At 39.9% G+C, this 26,888-nt stretch overlaps 1 protein-coding gene across 3 annotated transcripts; it reads left to right on the forward strand.

Moving 5' to 3' along the window:
* LOC145536867 (melanoma antigen preferentially expressed in tumors-like) lies at nucleotides 1-26,888 on the forward strand. 3 transcript variants are annotated; one of them, XM_081567039.1, is made up of 5 exons: nucleotides 106-200; nucleotides 18,361-18,508; nucleotides 22,755-23,054; nucleotides 23,491-24,093; nucleotides 24,917-26,888. In XM_081567039.1, exons 3-5 carry the CDS (start codon nucleotides 22,765-22,767, stop codon nucleotides 25,428-25,430), a joined length of 1,407 nt encoding a protein of 468 aa, XP_081423165.1. In that variant the 5' UTR covers nucleotides 106-200; nucleotides 18,361-18,508; nucleotides 22,755-22,764; the 3' UTR covers nucleotides 25,431-26,888. The 3 variants fall into 3 exon arrangements, with proteins under 3 accessions (XP_081423164.1, XP_081423163.1, XP_081423165.1); XM_081567038.1 differs by lacking the exon at nucleotides 18,361-18,508 and having other exon boundaries at nucleotides 1-200; nucleotides 22,752-23,054; XM_081567037.1 differs by lacking the exon at nucleotides 18,361-18,508 and having other exon boundaries at nucleotides 5-200.

Genomic DNA, 26,888 nt, shown 5'->3' on the forward strand with positions numbered 1-26,888 from the left:
GAGTGAGTGAGTGGCATGTGACCGGAACTACACCAATCACGTGCTCTTCTGGCGAGGTTAGCTTGCGGCGGAAACCGTTAAGCCGCCAGCTGCCTCCAGCACTGCGGCTTGTTGGCGGCGACCTGAGGAGAGGGAGGAACGCGCTGCCACTGCTGGGGTCTTGGACGTCTCAACTATTTTCCGACTCTTCTTCCAGTCAGGTACATCTCAACAGTATTTTTTCTATAAACTACGTCTCTACTGATATAAATGAAATTACCTAGGACCAAAGCTTGGGGATTAATAAGAAAGGCGATCGATTGAATTGCTCGCCGGCCAACTCTCCTGTCCACCCTCTGTACAACCCTCTTTCCTTACCTGTGATTAGCTTCAATTTTGTGACTAATCATTTCTTGCTCTCTTTAAAATCCCTCGATCCAAAAAAAACAAAATAAAATCCCTCGATCATGTTGCGTTCCTTTAAAATATCATATTTCTTTGCATCGAATTATTTCTGTGGTTCATAGTGATACGCCAAACTTTAAATTCTAAATGTTGAGATGCATGTTTGTATATATGTGTGGGTGTATATACACGCATATGTGTCTCTGTGTGTATATATATACATACAGAGTCCAGGTTCGATCCCTGGGTCAGGACAATCCCCTGGAGGAGGTCACAACAACCCACCTCAGTATTCTTTTTTTTTATTTTTCACTCCAGTATGCTTGCCTGGAGAATCCCATGGACAGAGGAGCCTGGCAGGCTACAGTCCGTGGAAGCGCAAAGAGTCAGACATGACTGAGAAACTAACACTCTCACTTTCAAACCACTTTGAAATAGTTTGTTAATGGATCACGAGGCACGAACATTTATCCATCTTTATATCCCTCCTCCTAACCGTATTTCAATTGGTTAAACTATTACTAAAAAGTGAGATTTATAGTATAACCGTGGGGCTTCCCCTGTGGCTCAGCTGGTAAAGATGCCACCTGCCAATGTAGGAAACATGAGAGACTTGCCTTTGATCCCTGGGTCGGGAAGATCCCGTGGAGGAGGACATGGCAACCCACTCTAGTATTTTTGCCTGGATAATCCAATGGACAGAAGAACCTGGTAGATTTCAGTCCATAGTGTGGCAAAGAGTCAGACAAGACTGAATCAATTTATCACACAGATATCATTATGGTTCCTTTCAGCAGTGAGTGATTTTTTTAAAAAAATTTTTTGGAAATAACTTTAGACCCGAAAAATGTTTGCAAAAAACAGTATAGAAAGCCTTCGTCCAGATTTCCATAATGTTAACATCTTACATAGGCATAGAAAAATTATGAAAATTGGAAATTAATATCGATGCAGCACTATTAACTAATTTACATACTTTATTTGAAGTCTACCATTTATCGCGGTGATCTCCTTTTTCTGTCCCAGCATCCCAGCATACCATATTTGGCCATCATTTCTCTTTAGTCTCCTCCAGGCCGAGAATTCCTCAAGCTTTCTGGGTCTTTCCCAACGGTGACAGTTTTGGAGATACTGGTGGGGTGTTTTATAGAATGTCTGTCAATTTGGGTTTGTTGGTGTTTTCTTAGGATTAAATGAAAGTTACACATTTTTGGCGATAATACCTGTTTTATTTCCTCTCCTTCATTCTAATGGTGATGGAGTGATTTCTACCATAGGGATCTGGGGGTGACTGCTGAACATACACACTGGACAAGTGCTACCCGCAACAGCTTCTCAGTAATGTTCACTCACTGCCCTCACCGCCTGAGGGCAGAGGACACTACTGGCCAGGTCGAGCCTCAGGGAAGTCATGCTCTGGAAGAGAATGAACAAGCAGGGCTGTGGGAGGCAATCTGTGGTAACAAGACGAGGAGGTGACCCTTGCTTCCCAAGGAAAGATGTGATTAGCTTGTTTGAATACTTCTGTGGGCTGGTGGGGAACTGAAACCTGATAATCAGGGGCAAGCAGACACTGTGGCTAGTTCCTGTGATAAGGCTGCTTTGGGGCTAGGGGAGTTCTTGCTGGGAGCCAAAAAGAGGGATAGGATTCTTCTCAGACTTTCATTCACCGCTTTTACAATTCATCTGTTGATTTTGCCTACAACAAATATGACTAAAAGGTGACTTTCTATGTCCTATTCCTATCATATTTGTTCATTGGAATTCTGTAGAGCTGTCTTTTTTCCCCTCATAATTTTATAAATTTTCAAATTATAAAATTTTATAGAATGCCTTTCTAATTATCAAATCAAGTAATCAAATTCTTTATGTCAATATTGAATTGTGAATAGCTTCATTATATTGTGACTTATAATCAAATTATATCATTATTTAGTTTCTTGCCTTTTTCCAGCTTTGGTGATTAGGAACTCCTTCTTGTGGGGTTTGTGTTCTTTTAGCATGACCTGGTTCTTTTTTGTGTACTTCCCTGCTGGTGTTATAAGATATTCCTGTTCATCTCTTGTTTTTCTTTCCCCACCATGACCCTGAAATCAGAACACTTCTGCCAAAACCCATGTTTCCTTTCCTTGGAAAATGACATTTAGTAGCTGATATCTCCCTGCGTGTTCATTGCTACTGGCGTTTCCTTGCAGCTAGGTCCTCCTTCTCCATTCCTAAGTGAAGGAAATACATTTTGTGTATATGCTTACACTTCCAAATACATTGGAATTTCTCTAGCTATTTCTGTAGATAGTGAAAGCCAGGAGATCACACTGATACTTCTTTTTTTTAAATTAATTACTTACTTTTAATTGGAGGATAATGAGTTTACAATATTGTGATGGTTGATGCGATATATCAACAATCCACTCTAGCCTTATTTGTAACTTCTTTGTCTCACCTGGCTCTCCTTATCTTCAGTATTTACTTATTTGTTCACACCTGATTATACACGATGTAGTTGCAGAAATGCTACCAAATGGTTAGATAGTATGGCCGACCTAATGGACATGAATTTGAGCAAACTCCAGGAGATAGTGAAGGGTGGGGAGACCTGGTGCTACAGAGCTGGGGGTCGCAAAATGTTGGACACAACTTAGTGACTGAACACAAAAACACACCTGTTAGCAGCGGATCTGATGACTTGTGTTTGTGTACACTTCTTTATATCTTAAGCCTCAGAGGATGCAATCAAAGTACTGTTCCCCCAAGGTGCTTAGCTTAGCTATTTTCTTCCTCACCCCTTCTCTTGTGGTTAAGGCATTCATTTGTAATCTATTTAGGTTAATTTGTTGGTGTTTCTAATTTGAGCTTGCCCTCTCCCCGCATATCCTAGTTCATTTTAATTTTTCACTTAATCTTGGGATATGTGAAACACTACTGTGATTCAAACTCAGGGCTACACAAAAACACATGCTGTAGGAGTATGATTCTTTCCCCATGCCTTCTACAGCCTTCCCATTCCCCATTTCTTTCAAACAGTCCCCCTGTAGATAACCAATCTGGTTATCTGGTTGAATCTTCCCTGTATTTACTCTACACAAATGAACAGATACATATGGGTTGTCTTATGTTCCATTGTTTATTAAATGAAAGATAGCATTTTCTACAGCTTTTTTGCACTTTTCCTTTTGCAATAAACAGCATTCCATTAAAAAATAACTCCTTATTCTGTACTCCTTCATTCTTTTTTACAGCTACATTGGATTACACTGGCTTCTATAGGGGCATTTCAGTTGTTTCCAACATTTCGTAATTATTAATACAAACAATGCTGCAGTGAATAACCCTGGGTACACGTGTTTTTGTGTTGGTAGAAATATCTCTTCAAGTTTTATTCCCAGCAGTAGGATTGTTGGGCCAAATGTTAAATGCATCTGTAGTTATGTTAGGTATTTCCAAATTTCTCTCCAGAAGAGTTGTACCACTGGCCACTGGGATTCTTTCCTCACTGCCTCACTATCAGAATGTGTTTCTCTATCTTTGTGACCTTTATTGTCATTGTAGGTGAGAAATGATATCTCCGTGTTGTTTTAGTATGGTGGTGGTTTACTTTCTCAGTTGTGTCTGACTCTTGTAACCCCATGGACTGTAGCCTGCCAGGCTCCTCTGTCCATGGGATTCTCTAGGCAGGAAGACTGGAGTGAGTTGTCATTACCTTCTCCAGGGGATCTGCCCCACCCAGGGATTGAACCCGAGTCTCTTGCATCTCCTGCATGCCAGGTTAATTCCTTACCACTGAGCCACCAGGAAAGCCCTTGTTTTAGTATGTATCTGTCTAATTATGAGGAAGTGACACATTATATATATATATTGCGAATTCTCTATTCATAACTTTTCCCATATTTCTGAGGAAATATTAGCCCTTTGCCCTGCAGTACTTGACTTCTCTGTGTATACTTGGACTATTATTCATTTGTCTGTGGGACATCCTGCAAATACTTTATCCCAGTTTCTCCAATGCCTTTTAATTTAGCTCAGCTGGTGAAGGATCCGCCTGCAAGCCAGGATACTCCGGTCCAATTCCTGGGTCGGGAAGATCCTCTGGAGCACAGATAGGCTACCCACTCCAGTATTCTTGGATTTCCCTGCTGGCTCAGCTGGTAAAGAATCTGCCTGCAAAGCAGGAGACCTTGGATCAATCCCTGGGTTGGGAGGATCTCCTGGAGAAGGGAATGGCTACCCACTCCAGTATTCTGGCCTGGAGAATTCCATGGAGTCCCTAAGAGTCATAGTGCCAAAGAGTCATGCATGGCTGAGCCACTTTCACTTTCATTTGCCTTACATTAAAAAATCATTTTTAGTCACATAGAATGTTCTTTCCTTTAACCACCTCTGGAAATTTCATTCAGAGTTAGAAAGCCTTTCCCAATGCTGATATTGAAGAAGAATTCGGCCATAGTTTCAAGATTTTGTTCTGGTTTCATTTTCTTGTTTCGATTCCTAAACCCATTTACAGTTTATTTTTGTGGATGGGAGATGATGGATCTACACTAATGTTTTTAATGTTATTCCAGCATCATTTATTAAATGTTCATCTTTGCCTCAGTGATTTTACATGCCTTCGGACCATATACTAAAATCCCCAACTATAACTGGTGTTATTCTGAGTTTTTTATTCGCTGCCACTGGCCTATTTGTCTATTCCTGTACTGGTACCCCACTGGTATAAGTTTGGGGCTTTATAGTGTGCTTTTATGTCTGATATGATTACTATTCACTCATAGGTTTTCCATTTTACTTATATCCTGGCTATTCTTGCTTGTTTTTTAAAAAATATTTACTAAATTATCCATTGCCCTAACTGGTAAAAATGTTCACTGATATTTTTGAGATTATATTCAATGTATACATAAGTTTAGAGGGAATGAATATCTTTTTAATACTGAGTTATTCTATCTAAGGTCATTCAAAATCTTTCTACTTATTCAAGTTTCCTTCTATGTTGTTCGAAAGTGTTTACAAATTATCCTTGTATAGATGCTCTCGTTAAGTTTATTTCTATACATTTACTCTTTGTTATCGCTATTGTATATGGGATTTTCTCTCCTAAAGTGTCCTCCAGCTCTGTGTGTGTGTGTGTGTGTGTGTGTAGAAACAAAGACTAATAATTTTTGTATGTAACTTTATATCCTACTACCTTGCTGAATTCTCTTTGTTTTAGTTAATTTGTCATGGTTTCTATAAGACTGTTCAGGTGTGCTATGATATCACCTGCACATAGAGGTGGCTTTACCTCTCCTTTTCCATTCTTAAAAATCTTTTTGGTTTCTCTAGTCAACTGACTAGTGCTTGCTGTTGAAGACTGAACAGGAGTGATGTAGTAGGCATACTTCAGTTATTCCTGACCTTATTGGAAAACCTCCGGTATAAAGTACTTATATAAATAAAGTACTTGCATGAGGAGCTTCTTATATAGCTTTTATCATGTCATAATGCATCCCTGATTCCTATTTCTTGAGTTTTCTCTTTGTTAACATGAATGCCTATTGAAGTTTCCCAAAGATTGGTTTGGCATCTATGGTGATAGTCATATGATTATTGTTGTTCAGTTGCTGTGTCATGTCTGACTCTTTGCAACTGAGGCTCCTCTGTCCTCCCCTGTCTCCCAGAGTTTGCTCAGATTCATGTGTATGGAGTCAGTGATGCTATCTAACCATTTGATTCTCTGCTGCCCCCTACAATTTTGCCTTCCATCTTTCTCAACATCAGGGTCTTTGTCTTTAAATATGTTACCGTGGTGAATGATATCAGTGAAATTCCTAATATAGTGCCAGCCTTGTATTAATGGAATAAATCCCACTTTGTCACAGTATATTACTTTCTAAATGTATTGTTGGCCGTTTGCTAATATTCTATTTAGAGTTTTGGTATCTATGTGTATGTGTTAGTATCCTACTTGCTTCCTAAAAGAAGTTAGGGAAGTTTTCTTCCTTTCGAACGTTCTTACACAAGTCATAAAGCTTTGGTACTATTTGATCTTTGATAGTTTACTAGAATTCACCAATAAATACATCTGAGCAAGGTGCTTCGTGGGGGTAATTCTTATAATAACTTTATCCATTTCTTCTGTGAAAATTGGCTGATTTAAACTTTCTAACACTAGAGTCAGACTTTTGGTAGTCTGTATTTATCTAGGAAATTACCTATTTCATGTAGATTTTCAAGTTGATACAAATATAGGTTGACAAATAATCCCTCAGGTTTTAAGATTCAATGATTATTTCATCTTTTCACGTATTACTTTGTCTTTCTCTGTGATCTTCCTTCCTTCATCAAGCCAGCTTATGGCTTGTCTGCTTTGAAAAACAGGATTTCAATTTGTTATTCAATTTTGTGCCTCATTCATTTCTGCTTTTATCTTTTGTTTTATTTAGTTGTTCTTTTATTCCTAGGTTTTCTTTTCAATTTTCTGAGGCCAGACTTTAAGTCATTTATCTTCATTCCTTTATTTTTACACATAAATGGGTTTATGGCGGTGAAGTTGACTCAGATCACTGCTATAAATGTCTCCCATACATTCTGATATATAGTTTTTCATAGTCATTCTTTATAACTTGACTTTGTATTTCTTGAACTCAGAACTTTTAAAGAAAAGTTAAAAAATTTTCAGGTGGAAAAGCCTTTCTGTTTCAGTTTTTGTTATCAACTATTGTTGCATTGGGATTAGAAAAGACTGCTTGTAACATTTCTACTTTATAGAAATTAATGATATCATCTCTGTGAGATCATTACAATCCATCACTAACAAGTGTATATTCTCTAGTCTTTTTTTGTTGTTGTTGTAAATTTGTTTGTCTTAATTGGAGGCTGATTAGTTTACAGTATTGTGGTGGCTATTGCCATACATCAACAGGAATCAGCCATGGGTCTACATAGTCCCCCAGTCCTGAACCTCCCTCCCAGTTCCCATCCCACCCTATCCCTCTGAGTTGTCCCAGAGCACTGGCTTTGAGTGCCCTGCTTCATGCATCGAACTTGCGCTGGTCATCCGTTTCACATATGGTAATATACATGTTTCAGTGCTATTCTCTCAAATCATCCCACCTTCACCTTCTCCCACACAGTCCAAAAGTCTGTTCTTTACATCAGTCCCTCTCAGCTGTCTTGCATATAGGGTTGTCGTTACCATCTTTCTAAATTCCATATATATGCGTCTATACACTGTATTGGTGTTTCTCTGTCTGACTCACTTCACTCTATGTAATAGGCTCCAGTTTCATCCATCTCATTGGAACTGGCTCAAATGTGTTCTTTTTTATAACTGAGTAATAGTCCATTGTGTACATGTACCACCACTTCCTTATCCATTCGTCCGCCAATGGACATCTAGGTTGTTTCTGTGTCCTAGCTGTTGTAAACACTGCTGCAATGAACACTAGGGTACATGTACATGTGTCTCTTTCAATTCTGTTTTCCTTGGTCTGCATGCCCAGCAGTGGGATTGCTCGGTCGAATGACAGTTCTATTTCCAGTTTTTTAAGGAATCCCCACAGTGTTCTCCATAGTGGATGTACTAGTTTCCATTCCCACCAACAGTGTAAGAGGATTCCATTTTCTCCATACACTCTACAGTATTTATTGTTTGTAGCCATTTGGATAGCAGCCATTCTGACCAGCGTAAGATGGCACCTCATTGTGGTTTTGCTTTGCATTTCTCTGATGAGTGATGTTGAGCTTTTCATGTGTTTGGTAGCTATCTGTATGCCTTCCATGGAGAAATGTCTATTTAGCTCTTCGGCCCACTTTTTGATTGGGTCGTTTATATTTCCGGTACTGAGCTGCATGAGCTGCTTGTGCATTTTGGGGATGAATTCTTTGTCAGTTGCTTCATTTCCTGTGATGTTTTCCCATTCTGAAGGCTGCCTTTTCACCTTGCTTTAGTTTCCTTTTTGTGCAAAAGCTTTTTCTTTTTTTTTAAAAATTTATTTATTTTAGTTGGGGGCTAATTACTTTACAATATTTTAATAGTTTTTGCCATACATTGACATGAATCAGCCATGGGTTTACATGTGTTCCCCTTCCTGGACCCCCCACCCACCTCCCTCCCCATCCCATCCTTCTGGATCATCCCATTGCCCCGGCCCTGAGCCCTTGTCACATGCATCGAACATGGAATGGTGTTCTGTTTCACATATGATAATATACATGTTTCAATGCTATTCTCCCAGAACGTCCCACCCTCACCTTCTCCCTCAGAGTCCATAAAATTGTTCCATGCATCTGTGTCTCTTATTCTGTCTCGCATATAGGGTTATCGTTACCATCTTTCAAATTCCATATATATGCATTAGTATACTGTATTGTTGTTTTTCTTTCTGGCTTACTTCACTCTGTATAATGGGCTCCAGTTTCATCCATCTCAGTAGAACCGATTCAAATGTATTTTTTTAATGGCTGAGTAATATTCCATTGTGTATATGTACCACAGCTTCCTTATCCATTCGTCTGCTGATGGACATCTAGGTTGCTTCCATGTCCTGGCTATTGTAAACAGTGCTGCGATGAACATTGGGGTACACGCGTCTCTTTCAATTCTGGTTTCCTCGGTGTATATGCCCAGCAGTGGGATTGCTGGGTCATATGGCAGTTCTATTCCCAGTTTTTTAAGGAATCTCCACACTGTTCTCCATAGTGGCTGTACTAGTTTGCATTCCCACCAACAGTGTAAGAGGGTTCCCTTTTCTCCACACCCTCTCCAGCATTTATTGCTTGTAGACTTTTGGAGAGCAGCCATTCTGACTGGTGTGAAATGATACCTCATTGTGGTTTTGATTTGCATTTCTCTAATAATGAGTGATGTTGAGCATCTTTTCATGTGTTGGTTAGCCATCTGTATGTCTTCTTTGAAGAAATGTCTGTTTAGTTCTTTGGCCCATTTTTTGATTGGGTCGTTTATTTTTCGGGAATTCAGCTGCAGAAGTTGCTTGTATATTTTTGAGATTAATTGTTTGTCTGTTGCTTCATTTGCTATTATTTTCTCCCATTCTGAAGGCTGTCTTTTCACCTTGTTTATAGTTTCCTTTGTTGTGCAAAAGCTTTTAATTTTAATTAGGTCCCATTTGTTTATTTTTGCTTTTATTTCCAATATTCTGGGAGGTGGGTCATGGAGGATCCTGCTGTGATTTCTGTCGGAGAGTGTTTTGCCTATGTTTTCCTCTAGGAGTTTTATTGTTTCTGGTCTTACATTTAGATCTTTAATCCATTTTGAGTTTATTTTTGTGTACGGTGTTAGGAAGTGTTCTAGTTTCATTCTTTTACAAGTGGTTGACCAGTTTTCCCAGCACCACTTGTTAAGGAGATTGTCTTTTTTCCATTGTATATTCTTGCCTCCTTTGTCGAAGATAAGGTGTCCATAGGTGCGTGGGTTTATCTCTGGGCTTTCTATTTTGTTCCATTGATCTATATTTCTATCTTTGTGCCAGTACCATACTGTCTTGATGACTGTGGCTTTGTAGTAGAGCCTGAAGTCAGGCAGGTTGATTCCTCCAGTTCCATTCTTCTTCCTCAAGATTGCTTTGGCTATTCGAGGTTTCTTATATTTCCATACAAATTGTGAGATGATTTGTTCAAGTTCTGTGAAAAATACCATTGGTAGCTTGATAGGGATTGCATTGAATCTATAGATTGCTTTGGGTAGTATACTCATTTTCACTATATTAATTCTTCCAATCCATGAACACGGTATATTTCTCCATCTGTTTGTGTCCTCTTTGATTTCTTTCATCAGTGTTTTATAGTTTTCTATATATAAGTCTTTTGTTTCTTTAGGTAGATATATTCCTAAGTATTTTATTCTTTTTGTTGCAATGGTGAATGGTATTGTTTCCTTAATTTCTCTTTCTGTTTTCTCAATATTGGAGTATAGGGATGCAAGGGATTTCTGTGTGTTAATTTTATATCCTGCAACTTTACTATATTCATTGATCAACTCTAGTAATTTTCTAGTAGAGTCTTTAGGGTTTTCTATGTAGAGGATCATGTCATCTGCAAACAGTGAGAGTTTTACTTCTTCTTTTCCTATCTGTATTCCTTTTATTTCTTTTTCAGCTCTGATTGCTGTGGCCAAGACTTCCAAAACTATGTTGAATAGTAGTGGTGAAAGTGGGCATCCTTGCCTTGTTCCTGACTTTAGGGGAAATGCTTTCAATTTTTCACCATTGAGGATAATGTTTGCTGTGGGTCTGTCATATATAGCTTTTATTATGTTGAGATATGTTCCTTCTATTCCTGCTTTCTGGAGGGTTTTTATCATAAATGGATGCTGAATTTTGTCAAAGGCTTTTTCTGCATCTATTGAGATAACCATATGGTTTTTTTCTTTCAATTTGTTAATGTGGTGTATTACATTGATTGATTTGTGGATGTTAAAAAAAACCTTGCATTCCTGGGATAAAGCCCACTTGGTCATGATGTATGATCTTTTTAATATGATGTTGGATTCTGTTTGCTAGAATTTTATTAAGGATTTTTGCATCTATGTTCATCAGTGATATTGGCCTGTAGTTTTCCTTTTTTGTGACATCTTTGTCTGGTTTTGGAATTAGGGTGATGGTGGCCTCATAGAATGAGTTTGGAAGTTTACCATCTTCTGCAGTTTTCTGGAAGAGTTTGAGTAGGATAGGTGTTAGCTCTTCTCTAAATTTTTGGTAGAATTCCGCTGTGAAGCCATCTGGTCCTGGGCTTTTGTTTGCTGGAAGATTTCTGATTACAGTTTCGATTTCCGTGCTTGTGATGGGTCTGTTAAGATCTTCTATTTCTTCATGGTTCAGTTTTGGAAAGTTATACTTTTCTAAGAATTTGTCCATTTCTTCCAAGTTGTCCATTTTATTGGCATATAGCTGTTGGTAGTAGTCTCTTATGATCCTTTGTATTTCTGTGGAGTCTGTTGTGATCTCTCCATTTTCATTTCTAATTTTGTTGATCTGATTCTTCTCCCTTTGTTTCTTGATGAGTCTGGCTAATGGCTTGTCAATTTTGTTTATCTTCTCGAAAAACCAGCTTTTAGTTTTGTTGATTTTTGCTATGGTCTCTTTTGTTTCTTTTGCATTTATTTCTGCCCTAATTTTTAAGATTTCTTTCCTTCTACTGACCCTGGGGTTTTTCATTTCTTCCTTCTCTAGTTGCTTTAGGTGTAGAGTTAGTTGATTTATTTGATTTTTTTCTTGTTTCTTGAGGTACGCCTGTATTGCTATGAACCTTCCCCTTAGTATTGCTTTTACAGTGTCCCATAGGTTTTGGGTTGTTGTGTTTTCATTTTCATTCGTTTCTATGCATAATTTTATTTCTTTTTTGATTTCTTCTGTGATTTGTTGGTTATTCAGAAGTGTGTTGTTTAGCCTCCATATGTTGGAACTTTTAATAGTTTTTTTCCTGTAATTGAGGTCTAATCTTACTGCATTGTGGTCAGAGAAGATGGCTGGGATGATTTCAATTTTTTTGAATTTACCAAGGCTAGATTTATGGCCCAGGATGTGATCTATCCTGGAGAAAGTTCCATGTGCACTTGAGAAAAAGGTAAAATTGATTTTTTTGGGGTGGAAACTCCTGTAAATATCAATTAAATCTAATTTGTCTATTGTATCGTTTAAAGTTTGTGTTTCCTTGTTAATTTTCTGTTTAGTTGATCTATCCATATGCGTGAGTGGAGTATTAAAGTCTCCCACTATTATTGTGTTATTGTTAATTTCCCCTTTCATACTTGTTAGTATTTGCCTTATATATTGTGGTGCTCCTATGTTGGGTGCATATATATTTATGATTGTTACGTCTTCTTCTTGAATTGATCCTTTGATCTTTATGTAGTGTCCTTCTTTGTCCCTTTTCACATCCTTTATTTTAAAGCCTATTTTATCTGAAATGAGTATTGCGACTCCTGCTTTCTTTTGGTCTCCGTTTGCATGGAATATGTTTTTCCATCGTTTCACTTTCAGCCTGTGTGTGTCCCTAGTTTTGAGGTGGGTCTCTTGTAGACAGCATATATAGGGGTCTTGTTTTTGTATCCATTCAGCAAGCCTTTGTCTTTTGGTTGGGGCATTCAACCCATTTACATTTAAGGTAATTATTGATAAGTATGATCCCGTTGCCATTTACTTTGTTGTTTTGAGTTCGTGTTGAAACATCCTTTCTATGTTTCCTGTTTAGAGAAGATCCTTTAGCATTTGCTGGAGAGCTGGTTTGGTGGTGCTGAATTCCCTCAGCTCTTGCTTGTCTGTAAAGCTTTTGAATTCTCCTTCATATCTGAATGAGATCCTTGCTGGGTACAGTAATCTGGGTTGTAGATTATTCTCTTTCATTACTTTAAGTATGTCCTGCCATTCCCTTCTAGCCTGAAGGGTTTCTATTGAAAGATCAGCTGTTATCCTTATGGGGATCCCCTTGTGTGTTATTTGTTGTTTTTCCCTTGCTGCTTTTATTTTATTTTATTTTTTTTATAAATTTATTTATTTTAGTTGGGGGCTAATTACTTTACAATATTGTAATAGTTTTTGCCATACATTGACATGAATCAGCCATGGGTTTACATGTGTTCCCCTTCCTGGACCCCCCACCCACCTCCCTCCCCATCCCATCCTTCTGGATCATCCCATTGCCCCGGCCCTGAGCCCTTGTCACATGCATCGAACATGGAATGGTGTTCTGTTTCACGTATGATAATATACATGTTTCAATGCTATTCTCCCAGGACGTCCCACCCTCACCTTCTCCCTCAGAGTCCATAAAATTGTTCCATGCATCTGTGTCTCTTATTCTGTCTCACATATAGGGTTATTGTTACCATCTTTCAAATTCCATATATATGCATTAGTTCCCTTGCTGCTTTTAATATTTGTTCTTTGTGTTTGATCTTTGTTAATTTGATTAATATGTGTCTTGGGGTGTTTCGCCTTGGGTTTATCCTGTTTGGAACTCTCTGGGTTTCTTGGACTTCTGTGACTATTTCTTTCCTCAATTTAGGGAAATTCTCAACTATTATCTCCTCGAGTATTTTTTCATGGCCTTTCCTTTTATCTTCTTCTTCTGGGACTCCTATGATTCGAATGTTGGGGCGTTTCATATTGTCCCAGAGGTCCCTGAGGTTTTCCTCATTTCTTTTGATTCTTTTTTCTTTTTTCCTCTCTGCTTCGTTTATTTCCATCATTCTATCTTCTACCTAACTAATCCTATCTTCTGCCTCCGTTATTCTACTGTTGGTTCCCTCCAGAGTGTCTTTTATCTCCTTTATTTCATTATTCATTCTATATTGACTCCTTTTTATTTCTTCTAAGTCCTTGATAAACATTTCTTGCATCTTCTCAATCTTTGTCTCCAGGCTATTTATCTGTAACTCCATTTTGCTTTCAAGATTTTGGATCATTTTTATTATCATTATTCTAAATTCTTTTTCAGATAGATTCCCTATCTCCTCCTCTTTTGTTTGGCTTTGTGGGCATTTCTCATTTTCCTTTACTTGCTGAGTATTTCTCTGCCTTTTCATCTTGTTTAGATTGCTGTGTTAGGCGTGGCCCTTCTGTATTCTGGTAGTATGAAGTTCCTCTTTGTTGTGGAGGTTCCTCACTGCGGTTGGGGTTGGACAGGTGGCTTGTCAAGGCTTCCTGGTTGGGGGAGCTTGTGTCGGTGTTCTGGTGGGTGGAGCTGGATTTCTGCTCTCTAGAGTGCAATGGAGTGACCAGTATTAATTTTTGAGATGTCTATGGATTTGGTGTGCCTCTGGGCAGCCTGTATATTGATGCTCAGGTCTATGTTCCTGCGTTGCTGGAGAATTTGCGTGGTATGTCTTGCTCTGGAACTTATTGGCTCTTGGGTGGAGCTTGGTTTCAGTGTATTTATGGAGGCTATTGGATGGTCTCTTATTAATTAATGTTTCCCCTGGCTTTCAGTCTTATTCTTGCAGTAGCCTCAAGACTTCTCCTTCCATACAGCCTCAATAATAAAACTTTTAGGTTAATGTTGAAAAGATTCTCCACAGTGAGGGATACCCAGAAAGGTTCACTGAGTTACATGGAGAGATGAGGTGGGGGGGGTGGTGTTGAGGTGACCAGGAGGGGAAGAGGGGAATTCAAATGTGGAGAGAGAAATCTAGCCAGTAAGCACTTCCCTCTGTGCTTTCCACAGTTTGGAACCCTCAGAGTGATTCACAGAGATACATAGAGAGGGGGGAGGAAGGTCAGCCCAGGAGGCAGCATCTCAGATAGCTCTGAGAGACTGCTCCCTGTGCAAAAGCTTTTAAGTTTCATTAGGCCCCCTTTGTTCACTTTTGTTTTTATTCCCATTACTCTGGGAGTTGTGTCCAGGAGGATCTTGCTGTGATTTACATCAGAGAGTGTTCTAATCTATGTTTTCCTCTAAGAGTTTTTAGTTTCCTGCCATACATTTAGATCTTTAATCTATTTTGAGTTTATTTTTGTGTATGGTGTTAGAAGGTGTTCTAGTTTCATTCGTTTACAGGTGGTTGACCATTTTCCCCAGCACCACTTGTTAAAGAGATGCTATTTTCTCCATTGTATATTTTTGCCTCTTTTGTCAAAGATAGGGTGTCCATAGGTGCACAGGTTTATTTCTGGGCTTTCTGTTTTGTTCCACTGATCTATATTTCTGTCTTTGTGCCAGTCCCATACTGTCTTGATGACTTTCGCTTTGGAGTATAGTCTGAAGTCAGGAAGGTTGTTTCCTCCACTTCAATTCCTCTTTCCCAGATTGGAGGTTTTTTGTGTTTCCATACATTTTTTGAAATTATTTGTCCTAGTTCTGTGAAAACCTTTGGTAGCTTGATAGGGTTTGCATTGAATCTATAGATTGCCTTGGATAGTGTACTCATTTTCACTATATTGATTCTTCCGATCCACGAACGTGGTATATTTCTCCATCTATTTGTGTCATCTTTGATTTCGTTCCTCAGTGTTTTAGCATTTACTATATATAGGTCTTTTGTTTCTTTAGGTAAAATTATTCCTAATATTTTATTATTTTCATTGCGATGGTTAATGGGATTGTCTCCTTAATTTCTCTTTCTATTTCTTCATTGTTATTGTATAGGAATGCAAGGGATTTCTGTGTATTAATTTTATATCCTGCAACTTTACTATTACCATCGATTAGCTCTAGTAATTTTCTGGTGGTTATTTAGGGTTTTCTGTGTGGAGGATCACATCATCGGCATACAGTGAGAGTTTTACCTCTTCTTTTCCAATCTGGATTCCTTTTATTTCTTTTTATTCTCTGATTTCTGTGGCTAGGACTTCCAAAATTATGTGAATCGTAGTAGTGAGAGTGGACACCTTTGTCTTGTTCCTGACATTAGGGGCAATGCTTTCAATTTTTCACCACTGAGGATAATGTTCGCTGTGGGTTTGTTGTATATGAGTTTTATTATGTTGAGGTATGTTCCCTCTATGCCTGCTTTCTGGAGAAGTTTTCTATCATAATCACGTGTTGAATTTTGTCTAAGACTTTCTCTGCTTCTATTATTTCCACCATTCTATTTACCACCTCACTTCTCTTGTGCCTCAGTCATTCTACCGTTGGTTTCCTTCAGAGTGCTTTTAGTTGCAGGTATGGCATTGTTCACGATTGATTGACTCTTCTTTATTTCTTGCAGGTCCTTTTTAAACATTTCTTGGGTCTTTTCTATCCTTGACTCTAGTCTATTTATCTGTAACTCCATTTTGTTTTCAAGATTTTGGATCATCTTTACTCTGATTATTCTGAATTCTTTTTCAGGTATACTCCCTATGTCCCCCTCTTTGGTTTGGTTTGGTGGGTTTTTGTCATGTTCCTTCACCTGCTGAATATTTCTCTACCTTTTCATTTTGTTTAGATTGTTGTCTTTCGGGTGCCCTTTCTTCAGGATGGAAGTTCATGGTTCCTTATAATTTTGGAGTCTGCTCCCTGTGGGTGGGGTTGGACCAGTGACTTGTCAAGGTCTCCTGGTTTGGGGAGCTTGTGTCTGTGTTCTGGTGGGCATAGCTGGATCTCTTCTCTCTGGAGTGCAGTGAAGTGTCCAGGAGTGAGTTTTGGCATGTTTATGGCTTTGGCATGGCTTTAGGTACCCCTCTTTAATGTTCAGGGTCTGTTGCTGTTTTGCTGGGGAATTAGCATGGTGTGTCTTGCACTGGAACTTGTTGTCTTTTTGGTGGATCTTGGTTTCAGTGCAGATATGGAGACTTTTGGGTGAGCTCTTGTCTATTAATGTTCCCTGGAGTCCGGAGCTCTCATATAGTCTAACGTTCTGGAGTGAAAGGTCCTGCATGTGGCTTTTGGTCTGACTCTTACAGTGGCTAAAGACTTCTTCATCTATACATCACAGAAGATGAAACCCCTAGGTTAATGGTGAAACATTTCTCCACAGCCGGGAACACCCAGAGAGATTCAGATAGTTATGTAGAGAAGAGAAGAGGAAGGAAGGAGCAAGAGGGGTCCAGGAGGAGAAAAGAGGGTGACCAAAGTGGTGAGGGCAATCAGCCATTAATGAAATCCCTAGGTGCTCTCCACAGCTCAGAACACCCAGAGAGATTCACAGAGTTATGTAGAGAAGAGAAGAGGGAGGAAGGAGATAGAGGTAGCCTGGAGGAGAAAATGGAGAGTGAAAAATGGGGAGAGAAGATAAGCCGGTTATAAAATCCCTAAGTGAAAATGGATACTAAAGATTTGATTCTTAAAGGTACAAAATTGATAACAAATATCAGATATAATATTTTAAAAACGTCGAATAGGGGTTAGACTCTCAAAACTACAATATAAAAATAAATGCAAAATCAATCACAAAAATAAAAAATATATATATGCTATTTGTTTAAAAAAGTGTTTTTAAAGGTAATTGTAGGCTATCAAATGAAAGTTCAAAGAATAAAAAAGTTTTGAAATTTTTAAAAAAGTTAAAAAGTGATAATACTGAAATTATATCAAGGAATATGTCTGGAGCTACTATGGGCAGTGTGGGGTCACTTCAGTGTCAGATGATCCCTTGTTTCAGCTTATACTTGTTCTCAAGGTCTATTCACAGTCTCAGCATTAGCTGCAGTGTTTTAATCTGTTGCACCTGTCACTTCCAGAGCAGTTCCCCCTTCTCTGTTTATTTTGGCATCCTCTGTTTGCAGATCGCTTCAGTGTCTAATTTCTACCCTGACAAGAGGGAGTGAATGTGGCCACTGATTTAGGCTCACTTATTGATTTGTGTTGTGGGGAGAGAGGGACACTGCAAACATATACCACTGGCACGTGTGGGGAGTGATCACAGTGGATGGACCACAGTGGTTTGGCCCCAGCCCACAGTGGCGTGTACTTTCTGGGTCCACACTGCTCAGGCTCCAGAGTGCTCTGCAAGGGCACTGTCCCAAGTGCGCCCTGCATTTCATGCACTTCCCACTCAGGTTCTTGGGTGCTGCACAGGTGCACAGACCCAGATGGGCTGTGTGTTTTGTGCCCTTCCCATGTCCAAGCAGCTCAGGCGACCAGGTGCTTGGCTAGTGCACTGTCCCAGGTGGGTCGTGCGTCTTATGCACCCCAATGGTTACAGCCACTTGATTGCCCTGGTGTGCTGCAAGAGCACAGCCCCAGGTGTGCCACGTGTCTCCTCTCAGGAGCTGATCTCAGGCTGTGACATACGTGGCAGGTGTGAACCATCCAGGATCTCTGGAATACATGGTTAGCTACTGGGAGCCTGCTCACTGTTTGGTGGAAGATGTGGTCTCTGGGGCCGAGACTGCAGCAGCTCCTTGCCTTCTGGCCCTGGGTGTCACAAACCTACCTCTCTGTCTCCGGGGATGGAGGGCCCTATACAATAGCTGGCTTCCTCTCCTTTAATATTTGCACAATCATTTCTTCTGTGAGTGTGCCAGGGGTCACTGTGCGGCATTAGAGCCTTTCATGGGAAAGGGTTTTTTTTTTTTTGGTCTCTCTGGCGATCCCATGGTTTGGGTTGCTATCTCACATTAGGTCCCTCAGATTGTCCTCAGGGCATTCAGGCCCAGTTCTTACCCTAAGGACCGATGATGCAGCCCACGCCTCCCTGCCCAGGCCCTTTTGCTGGTGGCGGATGCAAGCATCTGTGAACTTCTCCATCTCCACGTGTTGTTGCAGTTAGGTACGGGTATTCTATGTTTTTTTTCTCTCCTGGTTATGTTCCCCTCTGAGATTCAAAAACTCCCCACAGGCATGCCTGTGAGAGGGTTTCCTACTGTGTGGAAAATTCTTCTTCTTCACCACTCCCTCCCCAGGACAGGTCTCTGTCCCTAAATCTTTTGTCTCTCTTTTCTTCTTTTGTATGTTGTCCACCTCCTATCGAAGAGATTGGGCTACATTTCTGGGTGCCTTGTGTCCTCCACCAGTGCTCAGAAGTTGCTTTTTGGGAGTTGCTCAACATGCAAATGATCTTTTGATGAATTTGTGGAGGAGAGGCTGGTTTCCCCATCCTATTCCTCTGCCACCTCGGGACCACCCTGTTCTCTAGTCTCATACAATCTGATCAGCCGTAGACTGAGTTTGATGTATTAAATCTTCTATTGTTATTGTTTTCTCTTATTACTGTTATTTTATCTACATATGCTTCCCTATTTACTTTTTCTTTTTAATTAGTTTATTTTTTAACTTTACAATATTGTATTTGTTTTGCCATGCATTGAAATGGATCCACCATGGGTGTACATGTTCTCCCCCTCCAGAAGCCCCCTCGCACCTCCCTCCCCATCCCATCCCTCTGGGTCATCCTGGCGCAACAGCCCCCAGCGCCCTATATCATGCAGCGATCCTGGACTGGCGATTTGCCTCACCCATGATAATTTACATGCTTCGGTGCCATTCTCCCATATCATCCCACCCTCGCCCTCTCTCATAGAGTCCATAATACTGTTCTATTTATTTGTGTCTCTTTTGATGTCTCACATACAGGGTTATCTTTACCGATTAACTATACCATATATATGTATTAGTATACTGTATTGGTGTTTTTCTTTCTGGCTTACTTCACTCTGTATAATAGGCTCCAGTTTCATCCACCTCATTGAAGGAGTTTGCAGTACTCCTGGTGCATAAATATTTGTAAGGATTATATCTTCACTGTGAGTTTTTGCTTTTATGATTAAGACATGTTCACGTTTTATGATTAAGACATGTTTCAGTCAGTTCAGTCGATCGGTCATGTCCAACTCTTTGTGACCTCACGAACCACAGCACTGCAGGCCTTCCTATCTATCACCAACTCCCGGAGTCCACCCAAACCCATGTCCATTGTGTCGGTGATGCCATCCAACCATCTCATCCTCTGTTGTCACCTTCTCCTCTTGCCTTCAATCTTGCCCAGCATCAGGGTCTTTTCAAATGAGTCAGCTCTTCACATCATGTGGCCAAATATTGGAGTTTCAGCTTCAGCATCAGTCCTTCCAATGAATATTCAGGGCTGATTTCCCTTAGGATGGACTGGTTGGATCTCCTGGCAGTCCAAGGGACTCTCAAACGTCTTGTCCAACACCACAGTTCAAAAGCATCAATTCTTCTGCGCTCAGCTTTCTTTATACTCCAACTGTCACATGCATACATGACCACTAGAAAAACCGTAGCCTTGACCAGATAGACTTTTGTTGACAAAGTAATGTCTCTGCTTTTCAATATGCTGTCTAAGTCGGTCATAACTTGCCTTCAAAGTATCAGGGGTCTTTTAATTTCATGGCTGCAATCACCATCTGCAGTGATTTTGGAGCCCAGAAAAATAAAGTCTGACACTGTTTCCACTGTTTCCCCATCTATTTGCCATGAAGTGATGGGACTAGATGCCATGATCTTAGTTTTCTGAATGTTGAGGTTTAAGCCAAATTTTTCCCTCTGATCATTCACTTTCATCAAGACACTCTTTAGCTCTGCTTCACTTTCTGCCATAAGGGTGGTGTCATCTGCATATCTGAGGTTATTGATATTTCTGCTGGCAATCTTGATTCCAGCTTTGCTTCCCCCAGCCCAGTGTTTCTCTGATGTACTCTGCATATAAGTTAAAGAAGTAGGGTGACAATATACAGCCTTGAGGTACTCCTTTCCTATTTGGAACCAGTCTGTTGTTCCATGTCCAGTTCTAACTGTTGCTTCATGACCTGCATACAGGTTTCTCAAGAGGCAGGTCAGGTGGTCTGGTATTCCCATCTCTTTCAAAATTTTCCACGGTTTATTGTGATCCACACAGTCAAAGGCTTTGACATAGTCAATAAAGCAGAAATAGATGTTTTTCTGGAACTCTCTTGCTTTTTCGATGATCCAGAGGATGTTGGGAATTTGATCTCTGGTTCCTCTTCCTTTTCTAAATCCAGCTTCAACATCTGGAAATTCATGGTGCACTTATTGCCAAAACCTGGCTTGCAGAATTTTGAGAATTACTTTATTAGCATGTGAGATGAGTGCAATTGTGCAGTAGCTTGAGCATTCTTTGGCATTGGCTTTCTTTGGGATTGCATGAAAACTGACATTTTCCAATCCCATGGCCACTGCTGAGTTTTCCAAACTTACTGGCATATTGAGTGCAGCACTTTCACAGCATCATCTTTCAGGATTTGAAATAGCTCAACTGGAATTCCATCACCTCCACTTGCTTTGTTCGTAGTGCTGATTCCTAAGGCCCACTTGACTTCACATTCCAGGATGTCTGGCTCTAGGTGAGTGATCACACCATCGTGATTATCTGGGTCATGAAGATATTTTTTCTACACTTCTTCTGTGTATTCTTGCCACCTCTTCTTAATATTTTCTGCTTCTGTTAGGTCCATACCATTCTGTCCTTTATTGAGCCCATCTTTGCATGAAATGCTCCTTTGGTATCCCTAATCATCATGTTTAATGCATTGTTAAAACTCATTCTGAACCACGTATTTCTTTAACACTTTATTCTCTAGTCTATGCATTTTTTCCTCCAGTATCATTTAACACTCCCCTATTGCATTATGATAAAAAGGTTGTTCTATTTTCTTATACTCTTCTCCCTTCTCTCATTTTTACTTGCACATTTTCTGTTTTTTCACAACGTAAAACTTCTGTGCATTAGTCTTCTCCCCTTTCCTCCATGTTCATTTTCATATTACATGTAAAATACTCACCTTGACATAGTTTGGTGAATTTTTCCTCCTCATTACCTGTTGGAACACAATCTGAGTTCTTCTTTTAGAAGATTACTTGCCAAATATTCTGTAAAGAGACGTGTAGGGAATATTGTAAGTTTCCGGGCCACAGTGTTGCTGTCACTCTGCTCAACTTCGCAACTGCAGTGCCAAAGCATTCAGAGACAATACATAAATGATAGATCGTGGCTTTGTTCCAATCAAACTCTATATACCAAATCCAGCAGTGGGCTTCATCTGGGTTAGGGGGCCAGTCTGAAGACTGATCTCTACTCTAGTAGCTTCTTTATTTGAATATAAAATCTTTATGACAGCCTTTCATTTTGTTTGTTTTGGCGATTCAGGGAGAAGTCATGAGTACTCTGATTTGTGGTTTTCTTATGTATTGAAAGAGCCTTAATTTTCCCTTCTGTTTATTTTTCCCATCATTACCCAAGTGCCTACTGAGGCTTCTCCCTTCTTCATTGCCTTATTCTTCCCTAAAAGCTGTATCTTTCAAAAACTGCACTTTTAATAAATCCATGACCCTTAAAGAATTCCTATTAGGAATTCCTCCCCTGTAGTCCATGCTCTCATATTGTAGGACACCTTTTAATATTTTTAGATTTATTCTGTGCTTAGTCATTCTACTGTATTTTTAGATCTGCTTTAAGCCCTTTCCCATCTTCCTTCTTCTCTAACTCTTGGAAGATTTCTATGTCTGTCTTTCTTCTTACCACAAAGCCTAGTCATGGGAGTATGAAAAATCATGCTGAGATTTCATGATTTTTGTTTTATTGACAATTATTTTGAATTTTTGGCATTCTCCATTTTATTTTTTTTAATAAATTTATTTATTTTAGTTGGGGGCTAATTACTTTACAATATTGTAGTAGTTTTTGCAATTTTAAAGAAATTATGAGGGTTTTATGCTGATGCACATTTTCCTTCTTATTGGTTTGTATCTTTTGGGGACGAAATAAATTGAGGATGGTCAAGATCGGCTTCTGCCAACTTACCTATGACCTCTAATGGCATTTTATCTTATGTAAATCTGCGTTATGTGTGCATATATTTAATTAAATACACTCGCAAGTCTATTTTCATTCTATTCCCAGAGGAGAGGTCACTTAAGTTGGCCATATAATTCACCCATATACTTACTCAATAAGCATTTTGTCCATAGCTATCCCCGAAAACAAACAAGAGACTATATATTTCTTCTCAGAACTTCTAATATTCTCCACTCTGAAGCAGGTTTGTGAAGATGGACCAAAAGACCACAGCCACACTCCTCGAGCTTGCTGCAAAGAGTCTGCTGAGTAGTGAGCCTGCAGTGATGCATGCTCTGGAGGAAATCCCAAGAGATCTCTTTGTTCCATTGTTCAACGCTGCCTTCTTTGGTGGGCATAAGAAGATCCTAAAGGCAATGGTGAGGGTGTGGCCTTTTCACTGTCTTCATCTTGGGTCACTGAAGCCACAAGAGTCAAACTATGACATCTTGGAAGCCATGATTGATGGTCTGCCAATCCCCCCAGCCCAGAACTCATCCTTGAGGTAAGTTTACGACCAGAAGATTTATAGGGAGTCAGCAGGAGGGTATGCTGTAGCCTGCGGCAGGGGAGTATCTAACCATCTCCCAACACTTGCCAGTGAGTTCAACAGTTGGGGTCACATTGAGTATTTCCTTGTCTTATAGAGTTGATTAAAGAATAGAGGTGATTGAGGGTACTATGTATGCATTTGAGTGTGATTACATAGAAGTGGGACATGGGCATTGAGACAGACCAGAGGTGACCAGGCATGACCAGAGGTGAAGGAAGTGTGGGGAAAGGATGAAAGATGCTCAGTTTGTGTGGAAAGAACTTCCTGGTGAATGGTGATGAAGTGATAACCAGGATTCAGGTGTTCTCTCCCTGTTTCCCATCATTGATCTTGCTGGGTTATCTTCCCATCAACCACATCTCATGTGTCCTGTCTTCTTTCCTTACAGGGGCCACAAACTGAGGATCCTAGATTTAAGGCACAACTCAAAGTATAAGACAACATGCTCTCACGTCAGGATCGCATTCCCTTTGTGTTTACAGTCACGCATATCCCCTCAGCACACTGTCCTTAACATAGAAAACACTCAGCAGAGTGCCAGGTGCCTTGGGATTGGTAATTCCAGGTGTGAGGTTGAGTCAGCTCAGGAAACCATGGTATTACTAGTGGATATTTCCCTCAATAATACCTTGAGAACACAGCAGTTTCTCACTTTCCTCTGTAATAAAGTTGAGCAGAGCTCTGGGTACTTGCACCTCTGCTGCAGAGATCTGCAAATCAATAGAATGTCTGCCAACAGACGGATCCTTCAGATTCTGCATCTGGGGTGCATTGATCGTCTGGAAACGGATCAAGCTTATCTGAGTGAGATCATGACCCGTTTTTCTGGAAAAATCCACCTGCACAGCCTTAGTTTGTCTAACCTCAGCTTTGGGTCTTATAAGGGAAGGAATTTCAGGTCTATTCTCATCTGGCTTGGGCAGCTGGAAAACCTCCAGGAGCTCAGGTTGTCTTTCTTTTGCCTCAGAGATCAACTACACAAACTACTCAGGTGAGGAGGTTGGGAGAAATCTGGGTTCCCTGAAAACCTCATTGTTAAGACAGAAGGGCCCATTCTTGCATCTTCCTATGCTGCTAGTAACCTATTCCTCCTTCCACCTCAGCATAGGCATTGCTGGGTGTTTGAATCTAGCTGGGGGAAAATGGGGTACCTTATGGTGAGGGACAGATGAGGTTAGTGAAGGAAGCTCTGCTCACTCATTTATTCAGTGACCACAGGCAGACAGTTAGAACATGTCTGTACATAGATTTCTGAAAAACACTCAGTTCTTCTGCTCCTGGATTTATAGCTCTCTAGAGAGGAAGGGGAGGCACTCAGAGAGAAACATTAAGTTGTAGCTCTAATGCACATGCCTGTGGATGGGTCACAAGAGTTAACACTGCCCGATAATTTTGCTCCTGTATTTTCCTGAAGGCTTAGACCCTTGAATGTAGAGCTTGCCATCTGGGAAGTACTTAAAGGAAACCCTCAGTTGCCTGCTTTCCTGGACCCATCCTCACCAAATAAGTCAACCAGATCCAGCATTTATTATTTTGTATATACTAAGTGCATGTGATTTTTTTCACTTAATCCTTCTTGTAACCATGAATAATAATTACTGCTGTGCGCATTTTCAAGGTTAAAACCCTGTTCCTCAGAGTGGTAAAGTAACTTTCTCCGGGTCACAAATTTATAATGTCTGATCCTCAAGTCCACATTGATAACCACCTTTTGAAAACTAGTATAAGCAGTTTATTCTAGAGGAATATATGCCTGTAATTTGGGGCACTTTGCTGTCATTCTTCTGAAATAAACTTACTTTTCCTCTCTTTAGAGTCCTACCACCTCATGTGGATACATTGTGTCTCTCGTTCTGTGGCCTTTCTATCAGAGATGTCACTTCCCTGTCCCAGAGCTCTCAGGCCACCCAGCTCAGAGTATTGAGTCTCAATAACAATCAAATCTTTTCAGAAGCTTATGAGCCCTTCCAGGTTCTGCTGGAGAAGGTCTCAGGCACCCTGCAACATCTGGAGATAAATAATTGTATGATGACTGATTCTATTCTCTCGGCCATCATCCCAACCCTGAACCAATGTACCCACCTCCGCGTCTTTAAATTTGCCTTCAACCCCATTACGATGCCTGTGCTCAAGAGCCTCCTGCAGCACTTGACATCCTTGCCAAGGCTGAGGCAGGTGATGTATCCCATTCCTGTCCATTGTTACCAGGATTGGAATTTTCTTTGCAGCTTGAACCGACAGAAACTTGCCGAAGTTCAGGCCCAGGTCAAGGCGATGCTTCACATGTTACACCAGGATCACGTGAAATGGGCCACTTATTCTGAGTAATTTCCACTGTATAAGGAGTTGTTTCATCACTGATACGTGGCTGTTAAGGGTTCATTGTTTTGCCTGAAGCCCAAGTTTGTAGAGATACATATACAAAGTTCTACTGTTCCAGGAAACTGGGGTTTAGGAATGTTGGATATGTAACTGACCTCTATAAAAGAGAAACCTTTAAAAGGAAATAGAGGAATTTGAAACGTCCTCTGGGTCTCTTGCCCACTGCCCTCTACATCTTCTTCTCGTTACTAACCAAGTTATGACTATGTGATATATGCTGACTGAGGCATTATACATCACATCATTTCCTTCTCCACACTGATTGGTCCATTGATCCATTTATGGGCACTTGACACAATTCAGGTCTGTTGAAACTCTTCCTGGAGGTGGTAGTTGTTCAGGAATTTTACCCTCTAGGTACCTGCAGATTTCCCTCTGTTTCTGATTCGCTCAGGTTGTTTATCAGGAAGCATATGCAGGTAAAAAGAAACAGACTATGCCCACTACCTAGTGGCATATTCATCAGCATGTTACTGCCTCAATTTTCAGGTCTCAGAACCCCGGCTTTGTTACTGGCTATTCCACACACGTTCACCAAGCGTCGGTTATGATTTAGGAACTTTTGCACATGCTAAAAAAAAAATAAAGTCCCTGATCTCACTCGAAGTGTAGATACTCCTATCATTTACTAGTTTGTCTGTTTTCCCTAGAGCATTTGAGAACTTATTTATCCCCTATAACCCTCCTCCCCCCCCTTTTTTTTTTAACATTTTCCCTTACATGATTGGCTCAAATGATATTGGCCTCTTTTGTCCTGTTGGATAGCTGCTCAGTCCTCACATCATGGCTTGAATGTTGCCTGCTGAGATAGGTTTTCTGTTCTCTCTTATTTCCCCATTTAAGTAGATTCATTCTGATGTTTCTTTGTCTTAATGTACCATGTACAGTTGCTTCATGGTACACATTGTTCCGTATGTATTCATTCTGTCTGCTATTCCAGTAGAGTTGCACTGTTCAGTATGGTGCACACTAAACATATGTGATTACTGAGGTCTAGAAATTTGGCTATTCTCAAATGTGATGTACTCTAAGTGCTAGATGCACACTGTGTATCCAAGAGTTAATAAGAAACAAAGGATGTAGAATAACTGATCAATCATTTATGTATACTGTTTCCATGTTGAACTGATAACATACTGCATTTCAAAAACAGTAAAGATAAGAGAATGTAAATTCTTTATATTGTTATATGTTAAAATGATAGCATTGTATTTCAAAGCATTAGTAAGGAAAATGTTAAAATAATTACCTGCTCCTATGTTTACAAGTCAATGTGATAAAATAAGGCATTTCAACAGTCACTGAGAGAAAATACTGTTAATTAATAGATTGTTCCTAGTGTTTATATGTTGAAAGGGTAACAGAAAATGTCAAAAATTTGGTAACAAAAAAAGAATAGAAAAA

Source organism: Giraffa tippelskirchi, chromosome X, assembly GCF_054371585.1.
Source record: "Giraffa tippelskirchi isolate mGirTip1 chromosome X, T2T-mGirTip1v1.2.pri, whole genome shotgun sequence".
Taxonomy (NCBI): Eukaryota; Metazoa; Chordata; class Mammalia; order Artiodactyla; family Giraffidae; genus Giraffa; species Giraffa tippelskirchi.